Genomic DNA, 26001 nt, shown 5'->3' on the forward strand with positions numbered 1-26001 from the left:
TTGTTTTTTCTATATTTTTGTCTGACTAAAAAGTCAGTCTGCCTTTAAACATTTTGCTCAGCTTTTGGATCAACAAAGACAATGGTCTTGAACACGTATGGGATTAGGCTCATCATGTGTCTGTGATTCCCAGCTGAAACAATGGGCAATTTACCTGTACTCTTGTTCAGTGGAAAGCTCTGTTAGACTGTTTCTATTTTTTCTTTTTTTGGTGAGACTAGTACAAGTAAGTCATCATGGGGCTGAGGCTAGAGATGGTAGCAAACCAAAAACACAAGTACCTATGGGTAGAAAAACAACAAAGTTAAAAAGAAACTCATAGTAACAACTGAAAGTGATGCCCACTTCACTTATCTGACCAAGGAGTTTTGTATGCCCAAAACTACAATTTCTTCAATATTTCAACATAAAGAGGTCATCAAAGGAACTAATGTTGCTAAGGGAGTGAAGTCTATTACAAAACTAAATAGTTGGCAATATTGTTTCCAAGGCCATCACTTATGAAAGGGGAAGACAACTACAGTACATGCTGATCTCTCAAAAATCACCCCTGAAATGAGTGCTGATACAGTTAAGAGTGATCTGAGAAATCTAAGGAGGGGTAGCAAACACAGTGTACTGAGTCATGGGGAGGTTGCCAGTTCTAACAAAGATGCTGCTGAGAAATATATTAAGAGTTTAAGGACTTTATAGAAGTAGAGGGTTTTATTCCCAAACAAAGGTTCAGATGTGAATGACAGGCTTGTTTTGAGGAAAAAAAAAAATCAAACAGGATCTATACCACTTGAGAGGAGAAGTCATTGCCAGGATACAAGTCAGTGAAGGACAACTCACTTTTTCTCTCTGGGAATGTAAATGGGGATTTAAAACTGAAACCTTTGCTTGTTTACTAGTAAGAGACTGAGGTTTTTTTTGGGAAAATATTGAAGAGTAAGTTAAATGTGATGTGGAGGGGTGACGAAGTATGGATCACCAGGCAATTTTTGTGTGCAAATGAAGTGGTTGGCCAGTGTCAAGAAATACTTCTGGGAGAAACATATTTCTCTGAAGGCCCTTCTTGTGCTGGGCAGTGCTCCTGATATCCTACAGGCAGGCTACTCATATAAGAACAGAGTATTTAAGTAGACACTTGTTATCTGATAGCCATCACAACTATTGAAAACAACACGTGATGTCTTTGTCATTCAAAATACTATCTCCTACCATTCCTTCTCTTTTGTATTTACCATAATCACATGTTTCCCTGCGGGTCATCTGTTTCTCTTCCATATGTTTTGAAGAATATTACTCAAAGAATTTGTTTATCTCATTGTGATCATACCTCAAAATAAAAGGGAAAAAATAAACTATCCTCCCATTTAAAAGACAGTGTTCAATACTGATTCACTCTTAATTTGGTTCCCAGACATTAAGCTGGGATAATACTTCAATCAGGATGGAACTGACAGCACTTTACAGTAGTTTTCCTCTACTTTCATTATATTTTTCAAATAATTTTTTTGCTGTGTTTATTGCTCCTACTGACAAGAATCCAGCCACAAAGTTGTGCAAGTATACATTCTTACTTTCTATGAGTGTTTCTTTTGGGGTTTATATAAACAGATATGTACTGTAAGGCTATATTCACAAAAACATATTCGATAAAGTATATTTCTTCAATACAGACAGTCCTTACTCAGGAGTAATGGCTATCACTCCTGAAACAATAACAGCATTGTTAAAGCAATAACATGCTTTGCAGTCTCACCATAAAAGTTACCTGTTTTATAGAGGTTATACATATCTTCGTTCAACAAGGTCCTATTCTGGGCCTCCCAATTATGCTGTCTGATAAAGTGATGGACACTCTTGAAGTTACACAGTATCTGTAAGGAGGAAAAAGCAGTGGCATAGGCATTCAGCAAATATCTGCGGCACTTTTCTGAACTACATTTCAACTCCTGACAAACGGTAGATGTGAGAAAATTTCAAATAAATTTAGGATGAAATTTACAAAACTACTACATACAAAGACAGAATAAAGTACAGTTATTAACGACGTTGTTGCTTCACACGTTAGTTGAGAAGATTTAGCTCAGACTTTTAATGTTAGTCCTATTTACAGCAGTTCAAGACAAAAAAAATGAAAATTGTGAAATCAGTATTTTTTCCTGAAACACTAGTCAGACTGGCGATGGACCGATGAAGGCTGAATAGATCACCACTTACTCTTCATTAGTAGTCACATCCACAGCCATGAGTCTGAAGATCTCCAGCGTGTCATTTATAGCTGGTCGTCGAAATACTGGAAGGTTATATGCAATGCTCACGTTTAAGCTACCAATATCCATTGTAATGGGAATGGTGATCATATTTACCAGGAGCTTATTGCGAAGAACATTTGTGCCATATCTGAAGTTACAGAAAAAAAGGAAGCTTTTAGACTTACAATGTCTGATCATGTGATGGGATGTCATCAACTTTGAAACAGATAAGAAAATCGAGAGGGTATTTTTTTTTTTAGAAAGTCACGTAGTAGTAGGTTACTACTTTTGGTTGAAAGGTTAGATGATGCCAGTGTGTCAGATAAAAGTAAAAATCAAATTAACAATGTAAGACTGCGGACTGACTGATACAGACCAGAAGGCATTAAAAATGAGGAAGCAAGATTTCATGACAAAAAATATTTCAGCGAACTAAGGGATAAACTCAGTAAAGGAATTCTATGCTAGAATTAACATTTTAATTAATCATGAAAATCAACAGATTTTGTTGAGGCAAGCCCTGGTAACCTTGGTATGGATATTGGATTGGGATGAATCACCATCCTGTTTACTACACTGTTTCCATACAGTATACTATAGGGTATGAATCACCATCCTGTTTACTACACTGTTTCCATGCAGTATACTATAGAACTCTCTAAGCATTATTTTTTTTTCAGAAATTCAAAAAAGCTAACTTACTAGCTTCAGTTTCTTAGTCATAACATTTAATTTGAATTCTTAGTAAAATAAAGCACCCTCTTTTCTCTTTCAATTCTCTCATCTTACAAACACTATAAATCTTTTACATTACCAACTAGCAATACATCAGCTGGAAACCTCATTTGCTCCTCACTCCGTTTCTAGTCTATTTTCTTATCTCAGAATCTGGCACCTTTTACCCAACTACCCTTGTAACTCCATCCATACAAATACTGAGTAATACTGATGACATGGTCTGACTAAGAATTACTCTTGTAGTACCAAACCAGTCCACTCTCCACCCTACATTATGGCAACACATTTTTTCTTTTTTAACGAAAGCTTCTACTCTTTTGTAACCTATTATCTTCCACAATATTCATCTTAAAAAGCTACCTGCCTCTACCTATCATATCACGACTTATTTTGGTCCACGTCTAACACATGCACATATTTACTATTATTCTCTAACTTCTCACTCAAAATTATCATAAACATTTGATCCATGAACTCGCTTTCTTATCTAAACGTGCCCTTCTCTTCTTTTATCAGCCTTTTGGTACTTGCATTACTTCCTCAGTTAAAACTATTCCATACACTTTCTCAGTCACATTAAATAATGATATGTCCCTATAATTCTTGCACTTACTCGCTCTAGTCCAGTTAAACAAAAGAACAGTCACTCCATTCATACCATACACATGCTGGTTACCATCTTAACACAATATTTTCCTTGTAATCTCTCTATCTCATGTTGCCTTTCTATTCTCCAACCTTTCAAGGTCATACTTTCGTAAGGAGGATTATTTTCAAATAATGTAATTAGTTCTACTCTCGTAGTATTCAATTATTTTATCTTCTAAAAAAAAACTTAAATATTTTCTCCACCAACTCAGAACTTCCATTCTAATCCATTCAAATCCAACTCTAAACTCTAATGTATTTTACCAGCTTTGGTGTTAGTGTGAATCATAAGTTAGAGATATAGCATGTACCTGGACTTAAGATACAATTGGGAACCGACAGCTTCTAATTTAGACCTGAAACAACTTGAGATTTTGTATGATGTTAGTAACAGTGAACAAGATTTCTTAACAGTCCAAGTCGATAAAATGCGACATTTTTTTTTACTTTCTTTGTAACTGAGGAAGATTGCATTTAAGTTAAAATAACACTCTTTCAATTAGTCACCTCAAGTGCATTTGCTGCTCATTTTTAAACATTATAAAATGACTAGAAAGTTGTCTGAAATGTCATAAATATAACTTGATTACCATATGATCTGTAACCATCCATTAGCAATGTCATGAAATGTTGCCAGTAATGGTTTACCTGGAATTAAGACCCCTGCAGTCAGATTGCACCTGGCTACAGTATCCTGAATTATGGGATCACTGAGGATAAAATTATATAACTTACCTAAGTAGGGTAATTTTCTGCTGGTTTTGTGTGGGTAAAAGGAAATGAATTTCAACATCGCCCTTAGCATGTCCATCTCCTCTGGACTGTACGTAAGCTCCAATCTTGATGTGTTTCGACAGGAAAGGATATTGACCCTGTTTTGAAACATCAAAGGTAAATATAGGAAAGATGAACATACACACATACATAAATGTATGCACAGAAGTTTCTTGTATAGGGTTTCATCATAATTCATAACTTGAAGTGTAAATGTAGTATAATGACTTCTGTTGTTTTTGGTGTATACATACATACATACATACATACATACATATATATATATATATATATATACATACATATATATATACATATATATATATATATATATATATATATATATATATATATATATATATATATATATATACAGTATATATATATATATATATATATATATATATATATATATATATATATATATATATATATATATATATATATATATATATATATATATATATATATATATATATATATCTAAATGTAATGATGGAAATCCTTCTTTTGAATTAATGACAATACCCTTCATAATTGGTGGACTGGAAAAACGAATTGGTTTTCATCTTATCAATAAGTTGACTTAACCACTCGAAATTGAGATTGTCTATGATCGAGTGTGCGTACGTAAGTGCGTAAGTTCAACCAAGTGCGTAGTTGCGTAAGCTCAACTCGCATTGTTCAAGACGTGTTTGGCGACTTCAGAGGGGAAAGGGATGTAGTTCCCCTTATTTTCATTTGAAAAGCCATATTTCTCCCTTGTAAAAGGGAACCAGTCTAGGGCATTCGTATTACAGAAACCAGTATAAGTACCTATGTAAGAACCAGTTCTAAAAGCTATGGAAGGAACATTTGGATTAAGTTGTTTACACCATGTAACCTACTAAGAAGCATTAAACAACCAGCAAGAGAGTCGGCGTTTCCCTCAACCCTAACTACAAAATGAAGATTACCGTCTACGACGTCAGTACCAGTCCAAGCTAAGAGTAATCTGGGGTTTATTGACCTAGGCCGGTGTGTTGCACTTGTTTGGCCTATGCTCAGGATTGAGTCATTATGTATAGGCTAGTCTGAGTTAATTGTCCTAAAATGAATGGTAGCCTCCGAATGTAAGCCAGGACAATTGACATATCAAGCCACGAGTAGTATAAATAATTATGACATAAGGTGAAGTAAATATGACATTGGTGGCAGTGGTGGGATGTATTTATCTATTATAGATTCATATATCCACCCCAACGTCCTAAAGTTGGCCACAAAGCCATTAGGCCTGTATTTATTTTCAGGTGTGGTGGCCTAACCTATTGTGATTAGACTTATGTCACCCTAGCCTAAGGTACTATTAGCCTATTGTATTGTAGCTTATGTTGACTTTTTACTTGTAGTCCTGTATAACATAGCCTACAAAATGGAGGGTGATGTAGAAAGAGAAGATTTCTATGATAATTTGTTGTCGGTCATGGATACTCAGAGCTCTCAAATACAACAATTGTGTGATCAGCTCATTGACATGAAAAGGGAAATGGCTAATTTATCAAATTCTACACCTGTCACTTCCACGCCATTCAGTTCTAACAGAGCTAATGGTGCAGACATTGACCCATTGATTACAGTAGACAGAGCAGACATATCAGTGACACCACATAACCCAGCTTCAATAGTGACACACAATTTATCAAGTAATACACAGCCAGTTATGTCCAGTAATCCATCCCAGGGCAGTAACACAGTCGACAACCCTATTATTCCAGTCAATCATCATTCAAAGGGATTTGTCTTAAAACCTAAGGATATTATGATGTTGAAGTTGTCAGAATTACAGGGTGTTGGGACTGATAGCAGACTAGCTAGATTTTTAGTCAATAGAGTTCTGTGTTTCTGCAGATGTTGATAGAATCCAAGAGCACTTACCAGAGTGGAACAAGAAATTGCAACATTATTAACTGCTGAAATGGGTAAAAGGGGGAAATAACATATCTTGGAGTCAGTTTAAGGACATACTGAATCACCACTTTGCTTGTTCAACTAACATTACGCAGGCTTGGCAGGAAATTGAGATTGAACGTTACAGCATAGATGAAGCACCTAGAGCATTTGTTAACAGAATGAAATGTAAATTATCTGCCTTTGAAATGAAATTTCCTAAGTATTCCCTTCCCAAAGCTGACAGTCTTGTGAAAAAGAAATTGTATAGAGGACTTAGTAGTACATCCCAAGAAAGACTCAAGGATTTCCTTGATGATAGGATTCCCTTAGAGAGATTCACTGAATTTGTTGAGTATGAGTATCATCTAGCTACAATAAGTGGAGATGTTACCCAACGTAGAGTTCTTCCTGTTAATAATTCCAATTCCCAACCACAGCCTGTAGTAAATAGTAATGCACATAACCCAACAGATTTGCAAGATCTGAGGAAGCAGATTAGTGATTTGTCTAACAAATTAAAGAAGTTTAGTAAGAATAAGGAAAACAATCAGTATTGTGCTTACTGTAAGGTCAGAGATCACAAACTTTCAATGTCCACGTAACCCTCCAAGAGGTGTTTGTTTTGATTGTCACAAACAAATTGTAAACAGAGGTTCAGCAAAGTGTCCAGAACCTGTTAGGAATGAATGACTAGACTCAAGTGTCAGGTCTCCTTCTATCCATTTGATGATAAACAATGTAATGTGTTGTGCCTTAATTGATACTGGTAGTGAAGTATGTTTAGCACAAAAGAAACTCATAGAAACTTTAGGTTTACATTGTAATCAAATGAGAAATATCCCACAACTTACTGGAGTTACTCAACATGTTCTCCCTGTTCTTGGTACAGTGCATTTGGATGTTCACATTGGTTCCAGGGTGGTTACCCATTTATTTTCTGTTGTGCCTGATGGTTATCTGGACACAGACTTATTGTTAGGAGCCGATTTGATTAGGTCTGCACCAATGACATGGGATGATGCACATAAAATCATTATTTGGGATAGATTTATTTATCCAGTAAGATATCTGAAACCTAGGCCTTCTAATAAAAGGGTCAGACAGGTTACAGTACTTCAACCTAATGAACCTCATAAAGCTCAGGTTAGACTTAAAAAGAAACTTATTCTACATCAGTATACAGCTGGTATTTACCCCTTACCTGTAAATGAACCTCCTAACACATTGTTAGAATTTGTACCTGCAATTAAGGAGTGTCAAACTCAGTCTGCACTGTGCCTTAAAGTTAATGATGCTCAGGAAGTCTTTTTGCCACTTGTCAATAATACTAAAGCAAGGATGACAATGAAGGTTGGAACTTTATTAGGGTATTATAGGACAATTAGTGAAGAAGACATTGATCAACCAGTTCCAAAATGCAGGAAAACTAGAATTCAGAATTATTTAGTTCCTCCAGGTGTTGATGTATATTAAGTCAGGCAATACTAGAGAAGAAAACCTTAAGTATTTGTTTTCTCAGCAAGATAATTCCCATCTTACTACTGATCAACAGACAGAATTAAGTGACATGTTGGTTGCAAATCACTCAGTGTTCATTCTGAAGAGAAAGAATTAGGGATGTTTAAGGGGATCGGCCGCTAAAAACCAATAATCTTTAAAAAATTCGATTTGCTGAAAAAATCTATGGCTTATATATAGGGTTCAAGAATGTGTCCACGAAATATTATGCTAAAATTTGCTGATTTCTCTAGTTATGGCCTAAAATGTAACAATAACTATATACCCATAAAACAAGTAGCGCAAATGATTTAGTCTGGTGTAGTTTTTGCGATATATATTACGAAAACTTCCTTTGAAATGAAATGTATAATGTCAATAATATCCAGGCACCTTTTAGTTATTCCTAGCCATGACAACGACTCATACCATGACGTCGACTGTCTCCTTGCCTATAAATTTGAAGATAGAAGGACACGTTTTCATGCTCGTTAGCCTTGACTGAACTCTGTATTTTCTGCGGTGTTTTTGTTTTTTCACCGTGAAAAGGTCCAAGAGTTCACTTCATTTCTAGAATGCGGAAAAGCAAAGTGGAAAAGTCCAGGCGAGAAGTAGAAGAAAGAGTTCAAGAAATTAGTGCCATAGGGGAATGGAGCGACGTTCTTGAGAGAGAGAGCTGTCGCCCATCAAAGCGGCGCAGGCAGCGATTCTGCTGACCAGAGACCAACCACCCAAACGCCTTGTTTATTTGTTGTCACTGAAAGGGTAAAGATATTTTAGAAAAAGAAAGCTTAGTAGCTCGGAGGCTGATATTATAGACGATCCTGAAAATAAAATGATCATAATAAGTGAAGCAAGACTTGATGAATTCCTTGAATCACGAATCCCTGATTGTGAATGAAAAGTAATTCCCAGGATCCATTTGGCAAGGGATGGATTCCTAGAGACACTAATAAAAAGTGTAGGCAACTATGATACCCTAGAGTAATACCTTGCAACAAGATCAGACAGGGGACCAGGAACCTAAAATTTATAAGAATGTGTCTTAGGCTTAAAATAATCAATTAATATTCTTATTTATAATCATTTTGCATTAATTAATACCCAAAAATAAAAATTAAAACCATAGAATTAATTGTAACACAGTCTTTGAAGTCCCTTTTACTTTTTTATGTAACTAAAACTTTGAAGGCCTGTTTCTCAAAACATAAGTTTTCACCTTCAAAATGTATCTCCTCCCTTAGTATTGGACCAATCTAAATGAAATTTCATATATAATATGACTAAACATGGTAAATTAAAAAAAAGCCAGTGAATTTTTAATATTTTGAGTTTCTGATTTTTGGCAATTTTTTTCTGTAATTTTTCAAAAGTTTCAAAAAAAATAAAACTCATATCTCAAAAATAATTGAAAAATAAAAATCCCCGTTTATATCCATATGTGTTTTATAAGTTTCAAATCTCATCCCTTAAAACCAAAAAGCAAAGGAGGAATGCATTTTGAAAATGTTTTTGGCAAGAAAATTCCCATCTTCACAAAACCAAAGGTCACTGAACAAAAATTTTTCACCAGAAGTTCCACACAATATCCTTTAACAAACCCCTATTATCAACAACCTTCTTAAAAAAAGAAAACCGCCGATCCTTAAAGATGTCCAAGCTCATATTGCTGTAAGTGATCCCCAGCCAGTTAGGTCTCCCATATATCGATACCTGAAAAAGCCAAAACCCTTATTTCCACCATGTTAGAAGATATGGAAGAAAGAGGAATAATAGAAGCCTCAAGCGTGGCATGGCTAAGCCCAATTGTACTTGTTAGGAAACCTGATCATACTCAAAGAATGTGCCTTGATTACCATAGAGTCAACACACACCTCCAGGTTGACATTCACCCTTTACCTAGATTAGAAGAAATGGTAGAAACAGCTGCAGGAAACCATTATTATGCGTCCTTAGATATGAAAGATGCATATTATCAAGTGGAATTAGATGAAGAGAGTAGAGATTTAACAACTTTTAGTGATGGAGTTTCACTTTATAGATTCAAGCGCCTACCTTTTGGATTAAGCTGCAGTCCAGCTATATTTTCACGTATCATGTCTAATATCTTGGCTCCTCCTATTAAGAAAGGGTGGGTTAAGAATTACTTAGATGATATTGTTGTTTGGGCTCCCAGTTTTCCAATCCTGTTGAAAAGATTAGAGCAACTATTCAAACTTTTCAGTGAGACAGGAGTGAAGTTAAACCTTAAGAAATGTCAGATAGGCCAAAAGGAAATCAAGTTCTTAGGTCACATAATTTCAAAGGATGGTTGTCGACCCTGTCCAGACAATATCAGTGCCATCAAAAAAATGAAACCCCCTACTAATGTTAAGGAAACTAGGAGATTTCTAGGAATGTGTGGGTTTTACAGGAAGCACATTAAGGATTATGCTAAAATTGCTGTTCCCTTGACTAATCTCTTAAAGGAGAAAGAACCCTTTCTGTGGACAAAAGATTGTCAATCCAGCTTTGAACAGATGAAACAAGCATTAATCACTGCTCCAGTACTAGTAAAGGCTCAGATGACTAAACCTTTTGAATTATTCACTGATGCTAGTTTAGATCACGTGGGAGCTGTTTTGATGCAGAGACAAGATGATCAGTTAAAACCTATTGGAAATTTCTCTAAGAAACTGAAGCCAGTTGAACAACGTTACAGTACCACGGACAGAGAAGCACTTGCTATTGTCTTAGCATGCCGTAGATTCCATCATTTCCTTTGGGGTATTCCATTTACCATTCACACAGATCATCAGCCTCTAGTTTCGGTCTTCAAGAGAAAGACAAAGTCACCTAGAATGAGCAGATGGGTAGTTGAGATGCAGGATTACCGTTTCAAGGTAGAGTATAGGCCAGGTAAAAATAATCAGGTGGCAGATCAACTAAGTAGACCAGTCAGAGCAGTCTTTCATCAGAGTAGGGACAATTATTTTGGTCTGAGCAAAGATGAGTTCAAAGGAAAACAGTTAGAGGAACCAAAGTGGGCTGAACTAATAACTTTTCTAGAAGGTGGTAAATTACCACGTAAGAAGTTCCCTAGGGCTTTGATTAATCAATTCCTGTTGTATGAAGGATTGCTGTATCTCAGCGCAGATAAAATTGATAACTCAATTCAGTTGAGATTAGTAGTTCCTAAGGATTTAACAAAGGCAGCTTTGAAGTATGGTCATGAATCAGTGTCAGGTCACCTAGGTATACGCAAAACAATTGATGCTATTGAAAACCTGTTCTATTGGCCTTCATTGCGAACTGATGTTACCAAATATGTGAGTGAGTGTGTTATGTGCCAAAAACATAAAGCCAGTAGTTCGTTACAACAGCAGTTCCAAGAATTGCCTCCTGTAACTAAGCCTTTAGAGTGAATAATCAGTCTTGATTTAACTGATATGTTATCTGATGCAAATGGTTATAGATATGTATTGACTGTTATTGATCATTACAGCCGGTTTGTGAAGTTCTATCCATTGCGAAGTAAGTGTACAGAGGAAGTAAGCAAAAACTTCCTTGTCTATTTGAATGACTTTGGTGTATCTATGACAGTCATTCTTGATAATGGTGCTGAATTCACCTCAAACCAATTTAGACAATTATGCCAAGAACATAAGATAAATACTGGTTATATTACCCCGTATCATCCACAAGGAAACAGTGTAAGTGAAAGGATGCATAGAACCATGAAAACAGTACTGAATGTAATGTGTAAAGGACATCCTTATCAATGGCCTAAGTACTTAGGTGAAACGCAGCGAGTGCTCAATTCTGCTGTTCATACCACTCTTGGTGAACAACCTCACTATGTATTTTTCTCTTGTAGAGCACCCAGACAAGTGACTAGTGTGTTACCCACAATTACTGATGATGTAGAAGACTCTGCCATTGCAAAGGCGCATGAAATAATACAGAAAACTCATAGAGAGATGGCCAGCAAGTATCGTGCAATAGCCAATCAAAAGAGGAAAAATGAGAAAGTGGATGAAAACACTCTTGTATGGGTTAAAAATGAAAATGTGATTCCTAGCACTAGTAAGAAACTAAACCCCAGGTGGTGTGGTCCATATGTAGTAACCAAAGTGTTTAGAGATGGTGCGAAATATGAGTTGAAAAACATGTTTGACCAAACCATCATTGAACGTGCTGCTGACAAGGTGAAACCCTTTATAGGACAAGAACAGTGGTTAGCAAAAATGCGGGAAATGGACGATATCACTCCTGATGTAGTGAATGAAAGAGTGCAAACCAGAGGTGCTAGTAGTATTGTTCCTCCCTCTAGGTTAATCGAAGAAATGTGAAATCATTGTATTTTTTTTTATATAATGCATTGTGTATTTTTGTACTGTCTGTGAGGAGTATTTTTGTATTTGCATGCTTTAAACAATTTTTATATATAACCATTATATTAATTTCCAAATATATTCTTGTACATTGTATTCGTAGATCATAGATCTGATAATGACACTGCTTGTTTTGTGTACAGGGAACTTGTACTCAGTTGAGTTTTGTATGAAGAGCAACCCGTCCAAAAGCTTTACAGACTCTGGTTGAGTTGTTCAAGTTATGTGACTGATGTGTAAGTTAGTCATTAGGATGCTTTAAGAGGTATATTATCTTCAAAGGAAAGTTTTTCCTGCTTATGGTTGTTGAGTGAATGAACCTGCATGACGATGTAAGCGAGTGTTGTGAGAAAAATGATCATAAGTGATTGTACCCCTAATGAGGAGTGACTAGATCTTAACTGAATTTAAGATCACTCTTACATAAGCGTTTAGCTTGGTAAAGTTATTAGGATGGTTAGGTAGAAACGTGCCTTAAGGGTGGCGTCCCACAACTTGCTCTGTATGTCTGTTAGCAGACCTTATTACTGATTAAACGTTGCAGTTTATATCTCTGGTTGAGATGGTTGAGAGATAGAAAGTATTCACTGTTTGCAAGAAGGGTATCGTTATTGTTAGATTTATAGTCTACCCCACATTTTGTAATTTAAGGGATTGATTGTCCTTGATAAATGAAAACCAATTTCCGTAGGGGTAAAGTGATGTAATGATGGAAATCCTTCTTTTGAATTTATGACAATACCCTTCATAATTGATGGACTAGAAAAACGAATTGGTTTTCATCTTATCAATAAGTTGACTTAACCACTCGAAATTGAGATTGTCTATGATCGAGTGTGCGTACGTATGTGCGTAAGTTCAACCAAGTGCGTAATTGCGTAAGCTCAACTCGCACTGTTCAAGACGTGTGTTGCACTTGTTTGGCCTATGCTCAGGATTGAGTCATTATGTATAGGCTAGTTTGAGTTAATTGTCCTAAAATGAATGGTAACCTCCGAATGTAAGCCAGGACAATTGACATATCAAGCCACGAGTAGTATAAATAAGTATGACATAAGGTGAAGTAAATATGACATATACACACACACACACACACACACACACACACAGGCAGTCCCCGGCTATCGGCGGGGGTCCATTCCTGACGATGTGACGATAATTGAAAATCAGCAATAATAACACCAATCCCCGGTTATTGGTGCCGATATCCGGTTATCAGTGCCAATAACCGGGGATCGGCTCTGCTGATAAGTGGGGACTGGCACCAATAACCGGAGATCATGCATATTGGCCCCGAAAACCCAGTTATCGCTGTCGGTACACAAGCACCGAAAACCAGATTGCCGATAACTGGGGGACTGCCCTATATATACTGTGTGTGTATGTGTGTGTATATATATATATATATATATATATATATATATATATATATATATATATATATATATATATATATATATATATATATATATATATATATATATAATATATATAATATATATATATATATATATATATATATATATATATATATATATATATATATATATATATATATATATATATATATATATATATATATATATATATATATATATATATATATATATATATATATATATATATATATATATATATATATATATATATATATATATATACATACACATATATATACTGTATATATATATATATGTATATGTATATATATATATATGTATATACAGTATATGTACACTCAAAATGCTTTTTTGCAACAGCTTATAAAACATCTTTGGCAACTCAGTACCTGCAGTTTCCCTTAAATAGGGCTTTTTCTGATAATGTTGATTGTAGTCATACTTTACTTGATTAAAGGATGTTACTACAATACTTCAGAGGTCATCGCTGTTCTTATGTTTTAATATTTTCATCTCCAACTGCCATCACAATCATTGTTTTATCTCCTTCATATGTGTGAACTTTGTAGACATGGGCCTAAGACTATTATAAGTTGAACTATTAGTCTTATTAGCACCAACAAATACGACTTTTGTAAAGATTTGCTTGCACATTATCATTAATCAAATTTTTGAATGACTAATCCTATGTATATTGTGTGAAACTTAATATAAAATACACTGAACTAGACTAACAGATTTCAACTAATTAGAATATAATTGCACATTATATATATGATATTATAAATATATATATATATATATATATATATATATATTATATATATATATATATATATATATATTATATGAAATATGTATATATATATATATAAAATATATATATATATATAGATATATATATATATTTGTATATATATATATATATATATATATATATATATATATATATATATATATATATATATATATATATATATATATATATATATTATATATATGTACATATATATATATATATATATATTATATACAGTATATATATATATATATATATATATATATATATATATATATATATATATATATATATATATATATATATATATATATATATATATATATATATATATATATATAATGCCATTATCATGTGTAATTTCTCATTTCTTTCATTGCTACTTAGGCCTATCATTTTGATGCCTCTTATGAAGTTAACTGAATATACAGTATATACAATGCCTATTTTTGTATTTCTTATTATCTAAGTTTCTAAAGAATTAAAATTAGCAAGAAGTTCAACATTAATTTAGTTAATGTTAAATGCCAGCAGTGAAGAAGACTACCATGCTCATCAGTGGAGAATGTCTCCTCCTCATCGGAAAAGATGACTCTTATAGAAATCATCGGCCACTGGATTTTATTGTAACGCAAACCCTTTGTGTTTCCCTGATATGAAGTGTTTCTTGGCAGGAATATGATGAAATAATATCTTGGTCTCATGTAGCCTGTTACGGATGGTTTGAGCAGCAACTTGAAGGGAGAGCGTAATGTTCTCCCTTTATAGCAACACCGGTTGTCAGGGGAGTTAAGCGGAGCTCCTACAATGATCATCCTTAACAGTAATGCAACCGTGGGGTCGTCCTCCATTTTTTACAATAAATTTATTATATTTTCTCGTTCTCTCTGTTTTTGTATCGCTCTATACATAGTTGTTTTATTTACGCTAAGCTGCCAAGCAATATCTACCATAGAAACATTAGTCTCATGCAAGTTCATGATCGATGATCTGTGAGATAATGTGGTGCAGCCGAGTCTGTTACACATCTTATCGGTGCAAGTGGAGAGACAGTTTAGTTTAACTTTCCTGCCCAAATGTGGAGTCACACGATAATACTGTATACAACATTATGAGATTTTTTCTTTTTTGTTTTTGACAACGATTGTGGTAGAATTCTTTCTTTCTTTATTTATATAATTTCACTGATGACTATTCAATATTATTTTATTAGTCAGAGGAATTTATTTCTTGTGATAAAAATTCATTTCTCGCTATAATGTGGTTCGGATTCCACAATAAGCTGTAGGTCCCGTTGCTAAGTTGGTTCTTAGCCGCGTAAAATAAGTCATCCTTTGGGCCAGCCCTAGGAGAGCTGTTAATCAGCTCAGTGGTCTGGTAAAACTAAGGTATACTTTTTTTTTTTTTATTAGTCAATAAGCTTTTATCTGGATTCGAAACATAGTTTCATCTTTGACTCGACTCTTTTGCCCAATCATCTGAAGTGAAATTTTTCAAAATTTTTCGTCATTTTTCGTAATATGAATTTTTCACTCATCATTCTTTCATATATTGTTAACCGTATGATTAATAACCGAAACTGAATAAGAAAATTACATTTCCTTGTATATATCAAAAGAACAAATTATTGTTAGGTGAACGAAAACTTCTGGAACATGTTGCAAATCATTTTTGAGTGACTGTACAGGCAGTCCCCGGTTATCGGCGGGGTTCTGTTCCCGACAGCATGACGATAACCGAAAATTGCTGACAACTAAAAATCGGTGATAATACAGTGAACCCCCCGTATTCCCGGGGAATGCGTCCCCACGGCGCTGATCCTGAGGTTTTGGTGGCGCTGATCCCCGGTTATCGGCGCCGATAACTGAGGATTGGCGCTACAGTAAACCCCCCGTATTCGCGTTCTCATGATTCGCGGACTCACGCATTCGCAGGTTTCTCTGTGGAACATATCTAGCCATTATTCGCTGAAAATTCGCCCATTCGCGGTATTTTTCACTGAGAAATATTCACTAATTACTGTATTTTCATAAAACTTTCATGAATAAATGCACTTTTTGTGATAAAACTTAAAATACTCAGGTATATGCATTTTTACAGTGTTTTTCTGTGTTTAAACTATCAAAATAGGCAGTTCTAAGTGTTTTAAGAGGGGGATTTTAAGTATTCGCGGGCTTTAGCTATTTGCCGGGCGGGGGCGGGCCACGATCCCCTGTGAATACGGGGGGTTCACTGTACACACACACATATATATATACAAATATATATTTCCTTTAACAGAGGGTGGCTCCCAAAGAAAGACACGACATTGACCAGTGCCATTTTCACACTTAAACTACTAAAACAAGAACCCCATGTACAGATAACCTCAACAGCACTAACCAAATCATACCCCTACATAGAAGGCTCACCAGCAGCTAATGAAACCTTCCTACAGAAGCTACACCAATCACCTCTGCCTTCCACACGCTTACTTCCTGGATGGTGAGGCCCATCCTTTTCATTACTTCTTTAGCCCCAACTATTCATTCCTTTCTATATCTTCTTTTGATCCTTGGAGTGCTCCACTTCCTCATAGATACGACAGAGCATGAAAGAAATTACTATAAAACTGGACTGGAATTGTTATGTGGGTAGAATGAATACAGAAATATGATTCAATGTAGAATGTAAGAGTAAAAAAAGTGGCAGAGATTTGAATTTTTTGAGATTTCAAAGAAACGTCCTCTGGAAAAAGAATACAAGTGATGAATAGAGGCTATGGATGTCTCAGCCATAACTACGGTAATCTGACAATTTCCAGCGTTGATGAATACAGGTATGTAAACGTCAGCTGGTGGAAATAAATAAAGTAATCTATCTTCCTTTTGACAGGCCAAAAAAATGTGTATAATATCCCTGGTACTAAATGTTTCTTTTATGTGAACAATTCCAAGTTGCAAAATAGTTGCAATACAGAGGCTAAGTAATAGGGATTTAAAAGGATCTAACCTGAGTGTCCAAGAAGAGCGCCAGAGGGCCGTGATGTCTTGCTGCAGAAGTGAAAGTAGCAGGATATCCGAATGCTGTTCTAAAGTTTCCTAGACACGCACCCGTCTTCCCACAATAGAAAAAAAAAATCACGGTTAAAAAATATTTGCTTTGGTGTCACACATTTACTGGCAAGTACCGATGGCAAAAAATTCTACACCGATGGCAAAAAATTCTACATCTGAAAATATATTCATTTGTAATTCCCCACAGATACGAAAATGTTACACTTATAATGAAATCAATTAGAGAAAATATATTACCTTGAAAGTACATGAAATCAATTAGAGAAAATATATTACCTTGAAAGTACATGAAATCAATTAGAGAAAATATATTACCTTGAAAGTACTGTAGTCAGGACAGGAAAATGCTTGGGCGATCTGGTCACCATTTATAGTGTCCAGAAAGTATTCAACTGACCGAGTGTGGTGGCATATTCTGAGTTTGTCTAAAAATAAGTTTGCTTAAATTATTGTCTTTCAGTTGTCCTTGTTATTGTATGTCTTCAAAACTTTGCAGAAAATACAGTTAATGAAATGATTTGTTAATTTTTTTTAGAAAATTCTTCTTGGTAAGAAAATCATATCTAATAACAATCACCATCAGCAATTTAGCAATTTACTGTTTTGTTTATTTTTCTTATAATAATGAGCTCAAATTTAGTGAATTATTCAATCAATTCTTTATACAGTACACTTAACTGCCAAAAAACTGTTGCCATGTGTTTGACTTTCAATATATTGAATAATGAAGAGTAAAATATTTTGAGAGAGAGAGAGAGAGAGAGAGAGAGAGAAGAGAGAGAGAGAGAGAGAGAGAGAGAGAGAGAGAGAGAGAGAGAGAGAGAGAGAGAGAGAGAGAGAGAGAGAGAGAGAGAGAGAGAGAGAGAGAGAGAGAGAGAGAGAGAGAGAGAGAGAGAGAGAGAGAGAGAGAGAGAGAGAGAGAGTCAAATAGCTCATATTTCCACAACAGTATCCAAGTCTGTTCGGACCACTTCCCCCAAAATATCAAAGTACAACTCACACACGGAAAATATCTTCAATATTTCAGGGCACTGAAAATAGAGTACTCAAGTACACAGGTCCTATGCCACTTGCGTGGTAAACTCACCTCCAAAAATGATATCCGCAAAGGCGTCTATAAAAAACGGCGGGCACCCTGGCTGCCTTCCGCCTCCATTGACATAAAAATTTTGATGCGCAGTTGGAATTCTATACCCCAGGTGTCCTCTGCTCAAGCAGCCAGAGTTTGTGTGAATGATATCAACGAAGTCGGCATCGCTGGCATCCAGGACTTCCTTGTCACTGACGCATTCATAGGAGGGCCCAGCTGGGTCAAGACCTGCCAATCATCGCTTTAAGAAACATCAATGATAATAGCAACATCAAAATTAAACACTGATAAAAAATATATTATTCCAACATTCATGGATATGCAAACTAGTTTTTATGTTTTCAAAAGTGTTACTTAAATCTAACTCTAAAGAGTTTAGCTTTTACATCAAACGTACTTCAAGAATTATATAAACAAAATAAATTTCTTGATGAATCTCAACAATTCTTTTTCCCAACTCAAGTTAGTTTTTTCTTGAAAGAAAAGCAGTTTTAAACAAATTCTAGATACTGTATAAACAATATAAATCTTGTTTAAAATTTCCATTTCTTCTTAACAAACCACACAATTCTTGATTTTTTTTCTAAATCAAAGCCAGATATGAACAGTTCATGCATTCCAAGAAATGAAGGTTGATCACCAACCTGTAATTCTGGCAAGTCCAGGAAACCGATTGCCAGCAACCCCAGAGACGTGAGCTCCCATGCTGAACCCGATAAGGTGGATCTGAGCACCCGTAAAGCTTGGGTAAGTCTTCTAAAAACCAAAATAGAAAAAAGGAAAAAGTAAGAAAGCAAAAGAAAATCATGAACTGCAAACAAGCATCTGTTATTGTAAATGTGGTAAATTGGTCATTATTCATAATTACTGTACTGATAAGTACTCCTGGTTAGTTCCAAACTGGGTAAAAGTGATACACACTCACACTGGGTAACCATGTAACATGATCAGTAAGAATTTACCTGTATACTGAAATTCACCATATTCACTAAGCGTGCTGTTATCTATACACACATTCCCATAATCACCATATAAAAAATAGCAATGTTTATTCATACATCTATTTTTTGTCTGTGACATCATGATCATTAACGTTTATGGTCGCCTTTACCCAGCCCCAGGCCAGCCTCTCTCACCACTGGCCCCTTTTTTGGTAAACAAAATAAATGCATCAGAAACCTGAATGGACCTTGGCCCAAGTCTCCAAAAGGTATGTACAGTAATGTCCTTAAGGTCGGGACTTTGTCTCCATACCTTCTTACCATCAAGTTTTTTTTCCTTATGTTTGGCACATTTGCCATGAAAAATTATAGTTTATCTAATTTACCTTTGCAGGTCATATCCCTTCATGCAGCTTTCATACTTTCCATAACTTCTCTCCAAGAGAAATGATTTCTAGATTTGATGTAGGAAAAAATGAAGAACAATAATACAAAACTAAAGTAAACAAAAATAATATACAACTTAACTAACAGTACAAGGGGAGCTTTAGGTACTGGAAAAGGCTGAAAAGAGTTTTATGAAGTACAATAACTATATCCTAAGGTTCCAGATTTGTACCATTTCTTATAGAACTGATTTATTGTTGAATCACTGAAACAATGAGCCCTAACAAAAATATCTGTCAATATTTGGAACTTCCCACCATTCTCAGTTAAGCCACAAAGCTTGGAATTTCACATCACGTATTCATAAGAGGCTATTTGCTCATTCTGTATAATTGGTATAAATGTCAGTGGACTAAATGTGGGTGAACTTATTTACACATTAAGACTCTACCATCAATTAACTTACAAATATTTATAAGAAACCTTATTGTAATCTGTACCTTATGGAGAGAGAGAGAGAGAGAGAGAGAGAGAGAGAGAGAGAGAGAGAGAGAGAGAGAGAGAGAGAGAGAGAGAGAGAGAATTTCAATTATATCGTATCAATAGTAGCACAATTGCCACAGAGAGAGAGAGAGAGAGAGAGAGAGAGAGAGAGAGAGAGAGAGAGAGAGAGAGAGAGAGAGAGATCAAGAGTAGATCGCACAATAGTAGCACAATTGCCACAGAGAGAAAGACCAACCTTTAAGAAGTGCAAAAAATTGGAAAGTTGAATTCCTGTAAATCTGGAGAATTTGACAGACATGGCATAAGTAGACCTTGAGAGGCTTTCCCAGTCTAGTATGATAACGTTCATATTTGCCTGAAAAAAAAAAAATAGGAATACAAAATAAAAATGACATATTTATGATAAAATAGTTTTATATATACTTGCCAAATAATTACATTGCTACTAGTTTCACTCGCTTGGCAGCTAAAAATTTTGAAGTTCGTGGGTCGCGCTATTTTGTTTGGCTAGGTGACTAACCCCGCCCACTTTCAGGGTACGAGAGGAACACTAGCAAAAGGATTCAATTTGCTGATGTCATAATGTTCATGTGAGAGGAGGCGGGAGAGTTCCAATCACGTAATTACTTGGTAAGTAAATAGTATATAAAACTTTATATTATCATAAAAACATCATAATTATATAAGCAACTTACCAAGCAATTACATTGCTGATTCCCACATTGACAGGAGATGGTATGCATGAACAAATCTACCCCAAAACATTATTAATGGTAATGAATTTGAGAATAGAAAAGATTGCTAGCATTAAAAATGCCTGTTGTTTCCTTACCTGATAAGGGAGCTGCTGCAGGAAGGTACTGCCTCTATTGGCGCTCTACTTATCGTATAGTGGTGCAGCAGTATAGCCGAGGCTTGCCTAACATAGTAGGCAAGCCTTGGCTATACCTAACACCTTAAAAACCACTGCCCAACCAAGAAGGACTGGAGGGCACTTCGTTACACTGTAACCCCAGGCTCCCTTAAAAACTCAACAACAAATCATGGCGAAGAAAGGAAGGAATGCTTCCTACACTTCTTCCCCCAACACCACGCCAGCCACCGAAAATGGACCCAATGTACTGCACATTATATAATTATCGTAAACTGTTTCAATTTCCTTCAAGTAATGTGCTGCAAAGACTGACTTACATTTCCAAAAAGCTGCTTGCAATATAGTGGAGACACAAATTATGCTTGAATGCCAACGAAGTGGCTACAGCTCTAATTTCATGAGCCTTCACTTTACACAATGGAAAAACCTCATCTTCAATCGAAGAATGGGCTTCCGAGATGAGGTCTCTAAGAAAGAATGCCAGGGCATTCTTCAAAAGTGGCTGAGAAGGATTCTTAACAGAACAGCACAAAGCATTTGAAGGGCCATGAATCTTCTTTGTTCTGTGAAGATAAAACCTTAGAGCTCCACACGACACAATACTCTCGCTTCCTTATTTGGGCCTATAATTTCAGACAAACTTTTAATTGCATGGGAACGAGGTCACAGAATGGAAATGGACTCGTTCTTGGCTAGAAATCGCAAAGATAAGGAACAGACAGCATTCACTTGGGAGAAGCCCACTCTTTTGTCTATTACATGGACCTCACTGATTCGTTTTGCGGTCGCTAAAGCAACTAGAAAAAGGGTCTTTCTTGCTAGATCTCTTAGGGAAATCGAATGCATAGGCTCAAATTGGGGTCCAGACAACCATTTAAGAACCACATTCAGGTTCCATGGCACTACTGCTACCTCCTTCTGTCTCGTGGTGTCAAACGATCTAATTAGATCTGATAAATCCTGGTTAGAGGAAAGGTCCACTCCCCTGTGTCTGAAGACAGAGCTTAACATGGCCCTATAACCCTTGATCGTCAAGGATGGCAGGTTTCTAATGGTCTTAAGATATAGCAGAAAATCTTGCTATTTCAGCTATAAATGTCTGAGAAGATAACACTGAGCTTTCTGCACCAGTCTCTAAAAATTGTCCACTTAGCCTCTGTCAGAGCCAGAGTAGACAACCCCTGATGAAAGCGCCAGAAATGGGGTTGTTTTGGCAGATGAGGTTTCTGAGGTAACAGCCTCGGAAAGTCTGCGAGGAGGTCAAGAAGGTCCAGGAACCATTCCTTTGTCAGCCAAAATGTAGTAATTAGGATCAATGACAGATTCTGATTAGTCTAGAATTCGTTGATCACCTGTCTTACCATACTGAAAGGGGGGAAAGCATAAAGGTGACTGTTTGACCAGTCCTGAAGCACGGCGCTGGTTGCCCATGCTAAAGGATCCAGGACTGGCGAGCAAAACAGGGGGAGACAATGGTTTCTGGAAGTCGTGAACAGGTCTATGAACGGAGTCCCCCACAACTTCCATAGATCCAAACAAACCTGAGGATCCAGAGTCAACTCCATGGGTAACACTTGTTTCCGGCAGCTTAATTCGTCTGCCAGAACATTGAGCTTCCCTTGAATGAAGCGCGTAAGAAGCTTGACCTGAAATTGTTCTCCCCAAAACTGAAGATCCCTTGCCGTCTCGTAAAGGGAGAAAGTGTGTGTTCCCCCTAGGTTTTTGATATATGACAGGGCAGTTGTAATGTCGGAGTGCACTGTGACCGTTTTGTTGCACACTTCTTCCTTGAAAAATTGTAATCCCAGATGAACTGCCTTCAATTCCTTGACATTTATATGCCAACCTTTTTGTTCCAGGGACCATGTCCCTGAAATTTCCTTGCTCCCCAACCTAGGTTCTATGCATCTGAGAAGTCTATCTTGGGGTTCAACAGAAGGGGGAATTTCCCTTGAGACAACCTTCCTTTTAAGCCCCACCAACGCAGGTCCTATTTTATTTCAGGAGTCACCTGGAAAACGAACGAGTCTGTGTATTTTTTCCTGTTCCAGCTGATTCTTAAGAAGAATTGGAGCAGTCTCATATGAAGCCTGCAAGAAGGACAAACTGTTCTATGGACGATAACGTCCCCAAAAGGCTCATCCATTCGTTGGCGGAGCACTCATCCAGAAGAAGAAATCTGCTTACTGTCCTAAGGCAAGACTCTATTCTCTTCGGGGAGGGAAAACCTGAAAACTCTGAGTGTCTATTATCATCCCTAACTAAAGAATCCGTTCTGACAGAATCAACTTAGACTTCTGAAAGTTGATCATCAATCCCAGCTCTTGGGCTAGGAGAAGAGTCTTTTGAAGGTTCTCCAAACATTTTTCCTTCGATTGGGCCCGAAGAAGCCAATCATTGAAATAAGGGGAGATCTTGATTTCCCATCAGATGGAGCCATTTTGCTAGGGGAGCCGAAAACTCTGGGAAACACTATGGCGCTGTTGATAACCCTAAACATAGAGCGTGGAACTGGAACACAAACCTCAGAAACTTTCTTGATTCCTGATATATTGGGACATGGAAGTGAGTGTCCTGCATATCTATTGATGTCATCCAGTCTCCCTGGCAAATGGATGACAAGGCAGTTTGATTTATTGAATTTTGTCTTTTGTATGAAGACATTCAATGCACTGACGTCCAGGATGGGCCTCCAGCCCCCTGAAGGTTTGGGCACAACAAAAAGACTATTGTAGAACCCTGGGGAGTCCATGTTCTCTACTAATTCTATCGCCCCCTTCTTGAGAAGGGACGACACTTCTCCTGAGAGGGCCACAGACTTCTTCGAGCCTTTAGCTTAAGCTAACAAGGTTATTGAAGAGCTGACTAAAGGTGGCTTTTCTTTGAAGGAGATAGTATAACCTTCCCTCAATACATTGACACTCCAGGGCTCTGGCCCCCTCTCTCTCCACTTCTCCTAGAAGAGGAGGAGCCTGGGTCCTATTGAAGTTTGGAGGACAAAATTCTCACTTGCAAGAGACAGAATAGGTTGAGGACCTCTTAATGGCTCTGGAGACGAACCTGCTGAAAGAGAGAGAGATCTAGAAAAAGATCTCTGTCTGCGGCCACGAAAGGGCTGAGCCTGCAGCAGGGAAACTGTCCTGGAGGCATGAGTGGGCATCTCTTTAGGCTACCTAGAGGATTGGGCAAGATCTTGCATACTCTTCTTCTGAAGATCTGAAGAAATCTCCAGAACTGTAGCCTGCGGGAACAGGTGATGACGATCCAGCGGGGAAAACACAAGGGCCGACTTCTGTAATGGAGTCACTCCCTTAGAGGTGTAGGAACACCACAGTTCTCTCTTTTTAACGACTCCCATCCTGTACAGAGAAGCTAACTCCTGGGAACCATCCCTGATCCCTTTCTCAACACAAGAGAGGACCCCCAGCCAATCGGAGGCACTATCTTTAGGAATAACAGCTCACGGGCTAGAGAGCCCACTGCCCAATCAAGAAAACTCAAAAGTCCAAACACCTTCAACAAGGTTTTGGGAAGATGTGAGAGTTCTGTCAAACTGAACATAAATCTTTGCTGACACAAAGGCAGATCTACGTGAGGAATCAATCAGCCGGGAGAAGTACCCCTGGGAGGAGGCAGAAACTCCCAGAGAAGGAGCTTCCCCGGTGGCATAAGAGAGCTGTCTCCTCTTAGACAATCTAGGAGGGAAGCTGAAGATGGCTCTTACTTGTTCCCTTTCTCTGCTAGCCATCCCTCAATATCACTGAAGGATTTCTTAGCAGAAGAAGAAAGTACTAACTTGGGCAGTCTCAAAGAATCAGAAGTCCATGACTCCATAAGAAAAGCAGACACGGGCAAAGGAGCTGCATGCGAAAAGAAACTTGGGAAGGTAGTAAGAAGATACCTTAGCAGTGATGCATAAGCTGAAGGACGAGCATCTTGAGCAATAACCTCTTCTTCCTCGTCTGAGGATATAAGAGACAAAGCTAAGTCCATAGGTTGGGGGGTCAACGGAGCCTTCTTTAACAGGCTCAAAATACTGTTGAGCTTGCTCTGAATTGGGTCTACCATGGAAGGCGCTTGCTTGCTGGAAGAAGGTAAAGCCTGAAGTGTGGGAGACTGAGGCACAAAATAATGTCCAACTGCTTGAGAAAAACTAACAGCAGTAGGAGTCAAAGCATCGGCGGCAGAAGAATGACGAACGGAGGAGAGAGGGCGCTCTGGTGTCAACAGAAGTTGGGGCGCCAAAGGAAGCTCAGGCACCAGTAGGCGCTTTGTTTTAGCTGGCGATCCATGAATCACTGGGTGGACAGGCAAAGCAGGCGCTCGGGCGCTCTATGATGCTCGAGAGAAGATGGGGCTCTGACACAGCAGGATGAGATGGAGCCAACAAGTGTTGAGATGATTTTGGGGGCTCGGATGAAACCAGGCACTGGGCAGTCAAGGGAGCTTCCGACACTGCAGGACGCTTGGGAGCCAGAGGAGTCTGGGGTGCATTAAGATGCCCAGGAGGATTTTTAGATGAAGGGCAATTACAAGAAGCAGGACGCTTGGAAGCCACACTCTCTCTACCAAAGGAGGAACAGAAGGAAAACGCTCCAGATGGTCCCAGTGACTGCAAGACGGAAGAGAACTCTGAACAGGCTCTTTGAATTTCTTACATGGTACTGGAGGAGAACGTGACACATCACCAGCACGCCTTTTCAAAGGGTGTGATTCGTCCGCAAAACACCACTGGCGCCTGAGAGAAG

The 26001-nt window shown here is 37.2% G+C and overlaps 1 protein-coding gene across 4 annotated transcripts in view; it reads right to left on the bottom strand.

Annotated features, from left to right (window-relative positions):
• Positions 1–145: 145 nt before the first annotated feature.
• Positions 146–26001, bottom strand: part of LOC136832196 (endothelial lipase-like) — a 33929-nt gene continuing 8073 nt past the window's right edge. For 3 of the 4 annotated variants that reach the window (XM_067093000.1, XM_067092997.1, XM_067093001.1), the window contains exons 5-12: positions 20615–20734; positions 19192–19303; positions 18545–18775; positions 17773–17882; positions 17393–17497; positions 4365–4501; positions 2209–2391; positions 1606–1865 (exon numbers count right to left, since the gene is read on the bottom strand). In XM_067093000.1, the coding sequence (XP_066949101.1) occupies positions 1790–1865; positions 2209–2391; positions 4365–4501; positions 17393–17497; positions 17773–17882; positions 18545–18775; positions 19192–19303; positions 20615–20734 (1074 nt within the window). In that variant the 3' untranslated portion in view covers positions 1606–1789. Of the gene's footprint in view, positions 282–1605; positions 1866–2208; positions 2392–4364; positions 4502–17392; positions 17498–17772; positions 17883–18544; positions 18776–19191; positions 19304–20614; positions 20735–26001 lie in introns of those variants that run through there. The other variant, XM_067092998.1, reaches the window with a different exon arrangement.

This window comes from Macrobrachium rosenbergii, chromosome 49, assembly GCF_040412425.1.
Source record: "Macrobrachium rosenbergii isolate ZJJX-2024 chromosome 49, ASM4041242v1, whole genome shotgun sequence".
NCBI lineage: Eukaryota > Metazoa > Arthropoda > Malacostraca > Decapoda > Palaemonidae > Macrobrachium > Macrobrachium rosenbergii.